The sequence below is a fragment of the Ceratina calcarata genome, unplaced genomic scaffold (assembly GCF_001652005.2).
Source record: "Ceratina calcarata isolate Rehan_Ccalc_2016 unplaced genomic scaffold, ASM165200v1 scaffold321.2, whole genome shotgun sequence".
Lineage (NCBI taxonomy): Eukaryota > Metazoa > Arthropoda > Insecta > Hymenoptera > Apidae > Ceratina > Ceratina calcarata.
The window spans coordinates 726,939-740,174 of NW_017154760.1; the positions used below are offsets into that span (position 1 = coordinate 726,939).

The 13,236-nt window shown below is 38.3% G+C and overlaps 5 protein-coding genes across 8 annotated transcripts in view; 1 reads left to right on the forward strand and 4 right to left on the reverse strand.

The window, feature by feature from the left end:
• Positions 1–721: 721 nt before the first annotated feature.
• Glob1 (globin 1) lies at positions 722–6,008 on the reverse strand. 2 transcript variants are annotated; one of them, XM_026813290.1, is made up of 7 exons: positions 5,743–6,008; positions 4,897–4,953; positions 3,380–3,815; positions 2,965–3,101; positions 2,029–2,191; positions 1,085–1,310; positions 722–999 (listed from the first exon to the last, which is right to left on the reverse strand). In XM_026813290.1, the coding sequence occupies exons 5-7, from the start codon at positions 2,184–2,186 to the stop codon at positions 868–870; spliced, it is 516 nt and encodes a 171-aa protein (XP_026669091.1). In that variant the 5' UTR covers positions 2,187–2,191; positions 2,965–3,101; positions 3,380–3,815; positions 4,897–4,953; positions 5,743–6,008; the 3' UTR covers positions 722–867. The 2 variants fall into 2 exon arrangements, with proteins under 2 accessions (XP_026669091.1, XP_026669092.1); XM_026813291.1 differs by lacking the exon at positions 4,897–4,953 and having other exon boundaries at positions 3,380–3,658.
• Positions 2,198–7,154, forward strand: LOC108624653 (facilitated trehalose transporter Tret1). Its single transcript, XM_018024090.2, has 4 exons — positions 2,198–2,356; positions 5,431–5,603; positions 5,769–6,214; positions 6,273–7,154. The coding sequence occupies exons 2-4, from the start codon at positions 5,447–5,449 to the stop codon at positions 7,152–7,154; spliced, it is 1,485 nt and encodes a 494-aa protein (XP_017879579.1). The 5' UTR covers positions 2,198–2,356; positions 5,431–5,446.
• On the reverse strand, positions 6,946–7,912 carry LOC108624655 (uncharacterized). 2 transcript variants are annotated; one of them, XM_026813293.1, is made up of 4 exons: positions 7,835–7,912; positions 7,526–7,769; positions 7,382–7,461; positions 6,946–7,266 (listed from the first exon to the last, which is right to left on the reverse strand). In XM_026813293.1, exons 1-4 carry the CDS (start codon positions 7,883–7,885, stop codon positions 7,213–7,215), a joined length of 429 nt encoding a protein of 142 aa, XP_026669094.1. In that variant the 5' UTR covers positions 7,886–7,912; the 3' UTR covers positions 6,946–7,212. The 2 variants fall into 2 exon arrangements, with proteins under 2 accessions (XP_026669094.1, XP_026669093.1); XM_026813292.1 differs by having other exon boundaries at positions 6,946–7,461.
• Positions 7,913–7,980: 68 nt separating this feature from the next.
• On the reverse strand, positions 7,981–9,402 carry LOC113463807 (uncharacterized). Of its 2 annotated transcripts, XM_026813289.1 has the most exons (3): positions 9,182–9,402; positions 8,386–8,565; positions 7,981–8,319 (listed from the first exon to the last, which is right to left on the reverse strand). In XM_026813289.1, the coding sequence occupies exons 1-3, from the start codon at positions 9,374–9,376 to the stop codon at positions 7,996–7,998; spliced, it is 699 nt and encodes a 232-aa protein (XP_026669090.1). In that variant the 5' UTR covers positions 9,377–9,402; the 3' UTR covers positions 7,981–7,995. The 2 variants fall into 2 exon arrangements, with proteins under 2 accessions (XP_026669090.1, XP_026669089.1); XM_026813288.1 differs by having other exon boundaries at positions 7,981–8,565.
• Positions 9,403–12,294: 2,892 nt separating this feature from the next.
• The window catches only part of HLH54F (basic helix-loop-helix domain-containing transcription factor HLH54F), a 2,154-nt gene continuing 1,212 nt past the window's right edge, over positions 12,295–13,236 (reverse strand). Inside the window, exon 2 of the mRNA XM_018023997.1 lies at positions 12,295–12,462. Coding sequence (XP_017879486.1) covers positions 12,295–12,462 — 168 coding nt within the window. The remainder of the gene's footprint in view (positions 12,463–13,236) is intronic.

The following is a 13,236-nucleotide window of genomic DNA, read 5'->3' on the forward strand; positions in this document are numbered from 1 at the left end:
AAAATTAATTTGAGTGTTATCGTCGCGGAAACTAGTAGCTTATCGTCGATCTTTTCGATAACGATCCCGGTAGTAATCTACGTTTATAGATCCCAGTTGCCGATTGTAGGTGTTTAATTGTAAAAGCTGGTACACCTCGGTGCACGCCTTATCGCAAGCCTCGGTAGTCCCATTTTTGATAAATTGAAAAAAAGATTGTCTGTAAAGAGTATAAAATAGAGCGGTAGATCTTCAGTGCCGCATGTGGCTTGACCAAAACCGGTACGATTGTGGAAGCAAGCACTGTGACACCTTCTTCAGAATCGTACCTGGCTTCGTCGAGGTACACACTAACACGTAAGTCTGACATCCCTCCGAACGCAATTTTCATTATTTCTTCCTCAAAAACTAGCGTACGGAATTTGATGAAAATATTCAGAGACGTGGTGCTCTAGGAGTAGAATATGTAAGAATTGTTTTAAATCGTTAAGTCCACAATTAATGTTAGAAAAAATTCATGAAGTTTGGCAATTTCGAAGAAAGGATCACAATTTCTTAATATAGTTACGATTTTTTTTCTCCGGTTCCAGTGTATCGAAAATTCTGAAAAAATTCAGTATTCAATGTACTATTATATGTATGAACAATCTACGTGCGAATATTTTCACATTCATCCATCGATCATTCATATTAAAAAATAATTCGTCAAATTCTGAAACCGTGGAATAATAAATTTCAATAGTTAGTAATTATCAGATTTTATTCTCCCAATTCCGTATGAAAAATTGGCGGGGTTGTTTTATAAAAAAAGTTATATAAGCAATCGTTAGATCCATGTCTGTTAGAGTATATTATACAACGTTTTGATAAATGACTTTGGAGTTAATCTTAATGCTCGAGGATTTCGTAAATTTTGGTAAAGGCCGCTTCCAAAGTCTTGTCCCACGCCTCCGCTACTTCCTGGGTGTATTGTCGACCCAACCCTTGGCTCAGCACGTTCAACAAGATTTCCTTCAAATTCTGTAACCCATACCAACGAAGGCAAGACGATCTAACGTGTATTCGAATTACGAGAAACTATGTACTTTCGCTTTCGCTCAGCTACCTGAAACTGCTCGGTGGTCTGTCCCCGTTTCTTGTGCCTCTCGGCGAGGCCGATGAGAGTGGCTTCCATTAGTCCCGGATCGTGCAACGAGTCGATGACATCGTTCAAAGCGGCGACAATGCTCATGCAGTGCGCTTGGAACCGTTTGTTACCAGCCAGCTCGTCCAACGGCGTGTCCGCAAACGCGGGGAAGTTCTTCTGATAATCGGGATATTTCCCGAAGAACCTGGAAAACAAATTTCAAAACGGAAGGTTTCTCAGTTTTTGTTACGCGATTTAGATAAAAATAAATCGATTCTACCATTTGATAAGCACTTTTTCCCAGCGGACATCGCATTCTGTATTTTACGAGCGAGATCGTACAACGGATTCTTAGATAATGTTTATCGTAACTAACGATACTAAGAATTGCACTACTGCTGCGACTTATTACGAAATGTGTCGTAACATTTTAATTATAAATTATTATCGATGACACCGTATCAGCGTTGTTTTGTTATCTCTGCTAATTGATACGTGCGGTGTCCCGGGCATCGAGAAATAAACCGCTCATACTTATTTTTTATTTGGTCTTGTCAACAACAGTGAGGTTTGTTACGACTGTTAAATATATTTAAACAAAAATGAATTTTTAATTGGACAGCTTTTAATATAAAAAGTTTCGAATTGCATCGGACGAGTGTACAGTAGTTTCAATCGGTTCCGATGAAATATCGTCGAAGGCAGAATCGAATTAATTTGATGGACGCGTGTCTGGATAACTAGGCTCATTGCTTCATTATACTACTAGAGGAGTACGCCAGCTTCCTCTACATATATGTACATTCCCTAGGTAGGAACGTTCAGTTGAATCGGTTTCACTTACTGAAAGATTACAACTGTGCTTCTTCCTTCTCTTGTTTTTCTATCGTGTCGTTAAAGTGGTTTTTTAATTGCGGACTCACGCGGTCATCACGGCGACTCCGGAGCGAGCCTCGTCCTTCCTTATCACCGCCCATGTGTTCTGCACCAATTTTTTTTGCCTCTCTGTCAGTCCCGTCGCCGGGTCGACCCTGTCCTCCCCCGGGCCCAGCCCCAGCAGCCGCATAAACGTTCCCATCATACTTCCTTTTAATCAATCCAATTCGAATTAATCAATTTATGCAACTGGTTCATTTCGTATCGCACATTGAAATAAGAAATAAATTCTTTTCGTTCGCCCGTTCACGTTCATTTAACTCGGACGATTACGGGAGCCTCGAAACGGCAATTACATATCTCATCTTCTACAAGGTAACGAGGGACGAGTAAGCGAAATGATATAAGCTTGAATTGATAACGTTTCCTGGTACCAGTCGGAATTCGTAGATCGTGCGTAGGTCGCTCTCCTTCCAGCATCCTAAGCCGGGGTTATCAACGACTGCGATTCACGAATTCCAATGACTTCAAGTGTCACGTGCCGCCAATTCAATCGAAGGAAAGTGAAAGTATAAATTTTCGATAAAACTCAATCAAACTACAAAATTATTATTATTATTATTATTATTATTATTATTATTATTATTATTATTATTATTATTATTATTATTATTATTATTATTATTATTATTATTATTATTATTATTATTATTATTATTATTATTATTATTATTATTATTATTATTATTATTATTATTATTATTATTATTATTATTATTATAATTCTTCAAGAATTTATTTCTCATTTTAATGTGTAATATAAGAATCTGAAGTAATCCTGTAATATGCTATTCGCACGACAGTACATCTGCGTCTGTTTTCTTTTGATTCAGAATATGACAATTCGATCCGAATTAAGATTATGATAACGTCTATTAACGAATTATGAGACTGCATACGCGAAGTTCTCGAGTGGCACTTACTTGTTCGTCCTTCGGTTTACTTCGTCAGTAGACCAACTGAACGTTCCCGGCTATCCGATAAGCTATTTTAGAATTGCACCCACCCCCACCAGAACTCCAGCGGCAATCGGTGGCGGATACGTTCCATTCAGACGAATCTGCAAATCGAAATCAACAACGACAATTTACGAACTCCGAAATAATTTACGTTCAACAAAAGATCCTCATGTCTAATGTCTGTTTTATAGTCTTACCGGATTACGTTACAAATTTATTTATATACGTTATTATATATATTATAATAATATATAAATAAATTTGTAACGTAATCTGGTAATACTCCGATATAATATATATATATTATAATATATATATATATTATTTTATCGTATAGTAGTATATTATATATATATTATATATTATTTTATAGTCTTACCGTTATTACGTTACAAATTTATTTATATTATTACAATTTACTGCGGTCTATCATATGTCCTATAATAAGGAGTCGTCTGTTCCTTTCGAATCCAAGTCTTGTACGATGAACGATAAAGATTGGTGATTGATTTCGTAATAAACCACCTGACAGGTGAAAGACACCGTCGTCGTTAGGAAGTCGATGCTAATTAGGAATCCTCGCGCGTCACGATGACTGACCGTTTACATTGCTAATCGCGAGATCTATTGCATCGTAATATTAAATGAAGAGAACCTCCTGCAAATAAAAATTGCAACGTAAACACGTGTACATTCTTTGCACCTGCGATTATCTTTCCTTCCACGGGACGATAATGACAATCGTTGACTGATCATTAACCGGTAGCGTGTCTAACAATAATTCATCCTACTTGATAATTCGGGATTAGCGGAATCTGAAATGGAATTAATCCTTAATTATCCGCGATTGTTAATGTAACATTTTCATGAAAATGAATGAATATCATTAATGACATTCGCAAATTTTTAGATTTTCCCAGATCTGAAAGATCTTCGAATATTTTTGCCTCGGAATCTAACGTATGGAAAATTCGGAAAATTTTCAAAAATGCGTTAGGGTAAAGGAAGTAGTACTGGGACAAAACGAATTTTCGAACCAGTACTTGGATATAATAGATACTACTCTTCTAATAAGGTAAAGGAGGTAGTACCTGGACACTTTTGAACATAAATTTTTTATAATGTTTTCTACTACGAAATTTAAGCATAGTACATGAAAACTTATCATCTTAGCAGATAGCTGGGATCTCATAGTCATATTTAAGAAAAAAAACCTTCTTTTGTAATATATGTATTAAAATAATCGCATTAAAAAAAATTGCTGTCAACCGCAGTAGTAGGACACATTTAATCTCAACGAGTGGTGTAGTAGGACAAGTATGGAATCAGAACTGGGACAATATTATTATGACGCCTCTAAGCGAATTGAGAAACAGTTGGATTAAGAGAAAGGGTTGAAAAGTTATGAAAATACACTAAATCATTTATTGTGAAAAATATATCATACGTTTGAATGCCTTTTATACCAAATCCGAATTTATCCAGGTATTGCAGCGCGATTAATTAGGGAGGGGCTAAACCTGGACAGCCACTGCCGTCTTGTCCCACTTCTACGTATTAATTTTCAAAAGGGATTGTAAACTTGGACAGTAAATTATTAAATACATATCTATTATGTCCAAGTACTAGTTTCATAATTCGTTTTATCCCAGTACTACCTCCTTCACCTTATACGTATGTGAGAATTTTTTCGCATTTTTCTATTCATTATTTATGTTGAATTAAAATTCATTAAGTGTGCATATCAGTTTGCCAGATTTTAGATTACGATCTTCAATATTTTTTTCTGGGAATCTAATGTATAGAAAATTTTGAAAATTTCCAGAAATACATTCCTCTAAGAATAGAACATGTGAGAGTTGTTTCGATAAGATTTAAAAACTTTCAGATTTTTACCTTTGTCTTGACGTCTTGACGTATAAATTTTCGATATTTCTCTCTTTTTCTCCGAATCTAGAATACGGAATTTGATGAAAAAATTCAGAGATATACACAAGAACATATGTGTATTTTATGAAAATTTTCAATCCATTGTTCATGTTAAAAGAAAATTCATAAAAATTACAAATTTCGATGAATTGCCAGAACGGTTTCCTTTGAAAAATGATTTTCAATATCTTTAGCAAATGGATGAAAAAATTCAGGGGTGTACTTTTACACGGGTAGAATACGTGTGAATTTTATCAATTTTCCATCCGGTACTTATATTAAAATAAAACTTGTGAAAATCGCGATTTTTGAAATTTTGCCAGATCTGAAGGTCTCTTGACATTTTCAATAAGCGGTATTTAATTTCTCCGCTTCTATTGGATGAAAATTGATGAAAAAATTCAAAGATATAGTTACACAGAAGTAGTATAAGTAAGAATTTTTCCAAATCGTACCATCAATTATTTATATTAAAAGAAAAGTCGTTGAATAATTGGGTAGAAGATCGAGAGCTAGCATGGCAAACACCGAGAGCCACGTAGGGCCAGACCTACGAATCAGCACTATAAAAGAGAAACCGATAGAAGAGACCACAGAGACCATAAAAACGTTGGATCAAAAAGGAACGGAGGTCAAGAGCAAGATCTATGTGCAACTAATTTCAGCTGTCATAGGTAATTACAATTCAATTAATTATTTTCACGTCTTCCAGAAATTTCCTCTAATTTTCCCACTCGAGGTATACTCTACTAGACTAGTAGTATATTTCTAAATCGTTCTATCAATATTTAAATAAAAATTGATGAATCTTACCGGTGGATGTTGATTGCATGATTAAGTGAATTTCACGTTAATCTCCGCTGGGATGATGTTCACCTGGTCCGCGGTCTCTTTGGTGAAACTCGAGGACCCGAAATCGGATATCCATTTAACCACGGACCAAGGAGGATGGTTAGCTACGATCCTGTTAATCGGCGCCTGCTTTGGACCATCGGCGTCCCTCCTCTTGCTAGACCGTATCGGTCGTAAATGGTTTCTCTATGGCTTGTCGGTACCCACCGTGTTTTGCTGGGTACTGATCTACTTCGCCGACCGCTGGGAATGGATACTGGTCGCGAGGTTTTTCGGCGGAATACCCCTCGGGGCGATATACGCCATGGTACCCGTGTATTTAGGCGAGCTGGTGGAGACCAGGATCAGAGGGGCTGCCGGCGCGATGATGGTTCTATCCTTGAACATCGGATTCATGATCATCTTCGCCGTTGGGCCCAAGGTCGACAGAAAGGTAATCTCATCGATTTTCACCCGAACTTTAACGGTACGTTTAATCGAATTAATTGCAGACTCTGTCTCTGATCTGTTTGGTACCAACGGCGGTCTACTTGGTATCGGCACCGTGGATACCGGATTCCCCGTACTACTACTTGAAGAAGGGTAAAACAAAATGCGCCTCGTTAACGCTCGCCTTGCTGCGACGTAAGGAGGACAACACGTCGGAGATAAAAGACATGCATAAACTGATAGAGGAGGAGAAGACCGGCGGTATTAAAGAACTGTTCCGAAACCCGACGAGCAGGAAAGGTTTCCTATTACTACTCTTGTTATTAGCTGGACAACAGTTGTGCGGATCGACAGCCATTCAGGCTTATTACATCTCAATAATTGAGGATATGCATATCATCTGGTTGGACACGTATTACGCTTTATTAATAATCAACGGAATAAACGTAGTGTCTTCGATAATCTCGACTGTACTGGTAGACAAGCTAGGCAGGAAGCCGGTCTACATAGTGTCCTCCATAGGCACGAGTTTCTGCCTGTTCGCGTTAGGCGCTTATTTTCTGCTGCAACATTTTGGAATAGACGTGAAAGCTTTCTCGTTGGTACCGCTGATCGTGATTCTGATCTACACGATCCTGTTCTCGTTCGGCGTGGCTCAGATCCCGGCTATAGTGCAGTCAGAAATATTCCCGATCAACGTGAAGAGCTGGGCGTCGACCCTAGCCAACACTTACGGCTCTGTTCTAGGCATGCTTGTTACCAAGATTTTTCAGTTGATGGTCGATGGTTGGGGATATCACGTTGTATATTTAACCCTCGCCGTGATGGAGTTAATTGTTGCCATAACGGTGATCGTGATTATGCCGGAGACCAAACAAAAATCGTTCGCGGAAATCCAGGAATTGTTGAAAAATGGGAGTAACAAGAAACGAATTGTTCAATAAATCGTTCATTTTTATGTAATGTACGAGGTTTCATTTGTCTACCCCTCTGTCCAAATGGTTAGACGTTCGAATCCAGAGACGCGGTTTCCTTTGTATACTCGTACAGCAAATTCTGCAAACGTTTCTTCGTTGCATTACAACTGTCTATAGGATGTGAACTTCCTTACTATGGGAAAGTTCACACGCGCGATATCGTTTAATTTGTTAACGGCATGCAGGGTATATACCCAGTCATAGGGCTGAGTGTGCCCGAGGTAAGTCGTCCGTTGCCTTTTTCGTTCTCTCGCGATCTCGTTCACTTTCTTTCCTGTTATTAGCAAATTAGAAAACTGTAATATATAACGACCGATCGGCGGGACTTCGTTCTTTACCCAGCTGCGATTTGTCCGGGAATCGTTTCGTCATCTCCGATATTTCTATTCTGTTCACACCTTTTACTTTCTCCTCGATCGTCCTTTCAACATTGGCTCCTTTCGGATTCTTCTTACTCGCAGACTTTTTATCCCGCCGTTTGCTATCGGTAATCCCAGTAGCTACGGTACCCTCGACGAGAGCACCGTCCACATCGGGTACTTGTTTCAAGTCCGACGATTGGGTGACAGTTTTTTCCTTACCCTATGTTATTAACAATTACGATAAATTCTGCTGTCTCCTACCATGAGTCTATTTCCATCGCTTACTTGTTCATCGACCAGTATCCACGGGAACTTCTTTTTGAAATTTTCCCTCATCTGTCTTATGCTATTGCTTCCTTTCCAGGAGAAGCGGTAGCTCTCGGGAACCCTCGCTGATACAGCAGCCTCTTACAATGCGTTCAATTTCGATCGAGTTAATCTATTTATTATGCAACCAATTTAATTAATTTCATACGTTTGCCCGTACGATTGTCCGTCCCGTCGCTGTTCGAGCTGGCGGTCTTCTTCGATTCCATTCGTCGTCGGATCCTCTTGGCCGATATTCTTCTTTTAACGCGCCTTCTTCTCCTTCTTTCTCCTGTTCTTCCTCCGACTGTCCATGTAGCCGTCATGGAATTAGCCATCAAGTCGGCTTCTAAAGAGGCCCAAATCGCTCGCCGATATTCCCAGTATTGTTTCTTATGCAACCAATACTTCAGAGGGTAACCGTACATCAACCGCATCTCCGGCTCGACATTCCACGGGAAACACTGTCGGCACAATTTGGTTCTCGTCTCAATTGAATTCCTATACCGACTTCGGAGAATGAAAAATACTTTTTTCATTCCGTGACCGGAACGCAGCAGTTGGTCCTGTTTCTCGTCCTGCTCCTCCATGAACTTCAACAACGTCTCCGCCAGCATACTGAAGTACTTGTTCTGCGCGTTCTCGTGTTCCACTGTCATTATATCTGGCAGCTCGATCATTAACGCCTCCGTCAAATCGGACATGAAGTCCTGTATTTAATTAACTACAGTATTCGTACCGAAGGTGTCAACAAATTTTATACTAACGAAAACTGTCGTTCAATTGTTAATAACTTTGTTAATAATCGACTGATTTACTTTGTTCACGGCTTAAATTGGAGATCGAAGCCTCTATTTCTATTCAGCTACCATCGTGAATTTACCTAAATTCATTGTTAATAAGAGAAAATCAATTAAGAAAATAAATGTCCCAATAGAAAATATTGTTCAATTTCAATCGTCATAACGTCGTTAATAATGAACCGATTTACTTAGTTCGCAGCTAAAATTCAAGCTTCGAGCTTTTGCTTGAATTTAGATCCTCTCGTAATTTTACGTAAATCCAGTATTAACAAGTGAAAATCGATCTTGAAGAAAACCTTATCAAATCCTAAAGATCGAGCCCCGATAAAAAACGTATTAAAAATGCAGTTCTTCATAACTTTGTTAATAAGATTTTTCAGCGAAAACCTATCTTTCAACAACTCCAGTGTAAGTGACGTTAAATTCAGAAACGTAACGACGGTTTATCGGGTGAGTCATCTCGATTAGATCGAAACAATTCGTTTAAATATTCGTCGAATAGAAATAACAATTATTAACATACGTTGAGGTCCTGGAGAGTGAGGCCCATGTCCTTGTGAATCATCGCTATGTACCCGATTAAATAAACCCGTTTAGAAGGTTTGTCGTGATAATCGGCGAACAGAGTGCACAGCGTGTCGCAAACCGATGTAAACTTCTTCTTAATCTTCGCCTCCCGAACGAACTCCGGTATCGATTCGTCCTCAAAGTATTTCATATACTGCGGGTGGTTCCGAAAGAGCCTAACAAACCGCCCAATAATCGTTCATTCCACTAATCAACGAGTTAATAGAGTAAACTGATCCCGACCGATTCGGCGGCCGTGAGCATTCGTTTTGATTCTCAATCGATTTACACGGTGCACATGGCGAATCCGTAGTAAGTCCTGTTCTCCTGTACCCTCTTCCAAATCTTCTTCAGCTTCTTCACGTCACTCTCATCCTTCTTCGACTCGCTTGCTTTCTTCGCCTGGGAATCATCGCTCCTCTTTGGCTTTATTCGCGGGAATGTTTGAATCTGAATGATTCCCATTCCTGTTTATTACCGATAAAACTTCTATACTTCGTTAACTGTCAATTCACGATCCACGCTCTGTCGACTGTCACGTCAAAGTATACCTAATAGGTATAGGTCAGTAATCTATATCATTGGTATAGGCAGGGATGCCAGAATGTGTATATGATTTCTCCTCTTCCCGAGCTGTTCCCCACTACTTTTTTTTGCTCCCACTTACGTTACCCATGATCATTGGGGACATATCTAATAATGCCATATCACAGCCTTCTTTAAGAAGGCTGTGGCCATATGTAAGTGGGGAGAGCACATTGAGCATACAGCAGCATATAGTAGTGGGGAGAGCTCGGGAAGAGGAGAAATCCTACATTCTGACATCCCTGCCTGTACGTCACTCACCCTTACGTGTCCTCACGACACGACCCTCACGTCACCAGCTGACCAGCATTCGCCCAATACTGCCAACGTGCCAATCGATTCTGATTCCATTAACAAAATCGAAAACGACTGTATGCAATAAACATCGGACTCACCGGGAAAACATAGACTCTCTCGAGCAGGGATCTCGTAATTTTTCGCAGACGGCTCGCTTCCCCTGTTTTTCGCCCGTATTTCGATCCCCACTACTATTCCCCTCATGCGTGCTCATGCGCGTTCGCGAAGCTCTCCGTGAAAATCACTGCATACCCCTACCAACTATTGGTCCCCACCATGGTCGCATCGTCCCCATTTTCCGGCCGAGCGAAAAATTACGAGATCCCTGCTCTCGAGAAAGGAGAGACGCGAAAAAGGAGACAAATCATTGCGCAGCTTTTGCACTTCTCTCACTTCTTTTTCAAGCATGAAGTATAAAACTTATAGTATTTGAACATAACATAAATGTGTACATTGAACGCGGAACAGCCTAAGAGGAGTGAAGAGGAGTTCTTCAAGACTCCTCCTTTTATATAGAAAAGCGTTGTGAAATCACTAATAGCAGTAGCAGTGAGTAGCAGTAGCAGAGTAGAAGAGTATGAAAGTCTTTAAACACTTTTCTATTGAAAAACGCTTTCGATAAAAATTGTAGGACAATTGCATAGGACCTTATTTGTAACTGTTAGCTAAACATTCAGACATGAATTTTAAACATTTTTTCTTCAGTTCTAGCGGATGGAATTTGACGAAAAAATTCAAACGTACACTTCTATACTAGTAGAACACGTATGAATGTTTTCAAAATTTTCTATACGTTACTTATATTAAACAAAAATTCATGGAAACTGCAAAATACGGAGAGTTGCCAGAATCAAAAGGATATCTCTTGATATATGATTTTCAGTATTTTTAATATTTAATTTCTCTGGTTCTAGCGGATGGAATTTAATAAAAAAATTTAGGCATGTACTTCTATGCTAGTATAACATGCGTAATTTTTTTAAATCTTCAATCTGTTACTTAGGTTAAAAAAAATTGTGAAAAGCGCAATTTTTTAAATTTCGTCAGATCTTAGGGTCTCTTGATATACGATTTTCAGGATTTAATTCCACTGGACCTAGCGAGTGGAAATCGATGAAAAAAATTTGAAACATACTACTATACGAGTAGTACATGAGTGAATATTTCCCAAACAATCCATCCAATATTTATTGAAATAAAAATTCGTAAAATCTGTGAATTTTGTAGAATTCTGTTCTCTAAAGAGGTCTATTTCCCTTTGAGATGTGGGAATTGCACTGGACACTGTCCAAGTCAAGGGTAACTATAACAACACGTTCCAATCCCCTTAAAACTATTCTTTCATTAATTAAATTCAAAGAAATATACATTAATTTACAAAAAAGACATCTCTTAACTAAGCTATCTTATTTAAAAAATTAACCGATTCAGAAATATCAGTATATTTATTTTCTTAGGATCAGAAGAAAGAAATAAAGAAAGAAAGAAAGAAGTAAGGAAATAGAATCATATTCCGTGGTCGCTTCCGGGATGTCAAGTTAAACAAGCAAACGAAGGACCACTTCGTAAACCGATGCTAAAACAATAAATCCCTGCGACCTTCCCTTCTACGAATATAAGCTCGCTTTGCTTATAAATAAAACAAAGATTACTACTTTATTCATTAAAAAATAATTCCTCAGGACTAGTCATCCACGGTTCATTTAAAAATTACCAAAAATCGTCCACGTCGACCATCAATCTCTCGTATAAAATTCAATGTTCAAAAATAAATAAGTCATACCGTACGTAGATAGATTGAAACGATTGTGAGGCCATGTCGAACCTCCCTTTAACCCTGGACCTACCGCCTTTTTTTTATACATTCATTTTTCCATTCAAAACCAGTAGATGTGACTGGTTTAGTAGTTCTACTGTTAATAAATTCTTATTTAATATCACCTATACATGTGCCACTTGCTTGTCCAACGAAACTAGAAGCTCCCTTCCATTAATTCTTTTGAATCTTAAATGAAATTAGCTAGTTGACCTCTTATGTTAATTCGAACACACAAATCCTTAAATCGGAGCATTCGTCGAGTTTCTACAGTTTATATTATTATTATTATTATTATTATTATTATCCATTAATGAATGTCTGGTGTAACGATTCAGGGAAGCTCCAAGCACGATCATCGTTTCGAATTATTAGAAATAGGAGAGTTGGGGCTCGTGCCGGAGGGACACCGGCTGATGAAAACACTGCAGCTCCGTTTGTTGCTGGCTGAGGTACTGCTGATTCGAATTCGACGACGATATCCCGCCGCAACTGTTGCTGCTCGTAGCGTTGCCCGGCTGCAACGCGAACGGCCAGGACTGTTAACAATATAATATAATTAATTATATTTATATTATAATTAATTATAATTATTGATTTATGCAAAATTCTTAGAAAAGATAAAAAATAGTAGAGAGTTAGAACTTTAATTTAGAATGCGGAAAAAGTAAATCGGTTCATTTTTAACGATGTTATTAACACTCAATCATTTTAATTTACACCGATTCGAATCATCCCGAATCTTTAATGGGAAGAGTACCAGCGAGCGGAGATTGGTGAACAAACAAAGGTCGAAGTGAACGCGATAAATATAGTCCGGAAACAAAGTCGAGACAGTAAAGCGTGATCCGATCCACCTGGACACTGCGTACAACTCTGACGTTCAGCCCCGATCGGATCCACCTGCTGTTACCGCTTTTATCTTCTCCGGTCGCAATCAACGAAAATACCGAGGAATTTCAAAACAAGAAAGAAAAATGGGAATTGTTTATGAACGATCGAAAATTTTGAAGAACTATCGAATTTAAACTATTCTTGAAACACGAATATCTGCCATTTTCGCGACTTTTTTCCCCGAAACTTAATAAAAATGTTCAGAGAAGTAGTACTCTAGGAATAGTATATGTGGGAATTTTTCCAAATCGATGGATTGATTATTTTTACTTACTTTATTAAAAAAACATTCATGAAACTCGAAAATTTTGCGGTTTGATTGACAAATCTGAAAGATCCTTTGACTTACGATTTTTAATATTTTTGGTACAGGTAACCCTCCTACAACACGGTAGATAGGTTCCTAGAAAATGCCGTGT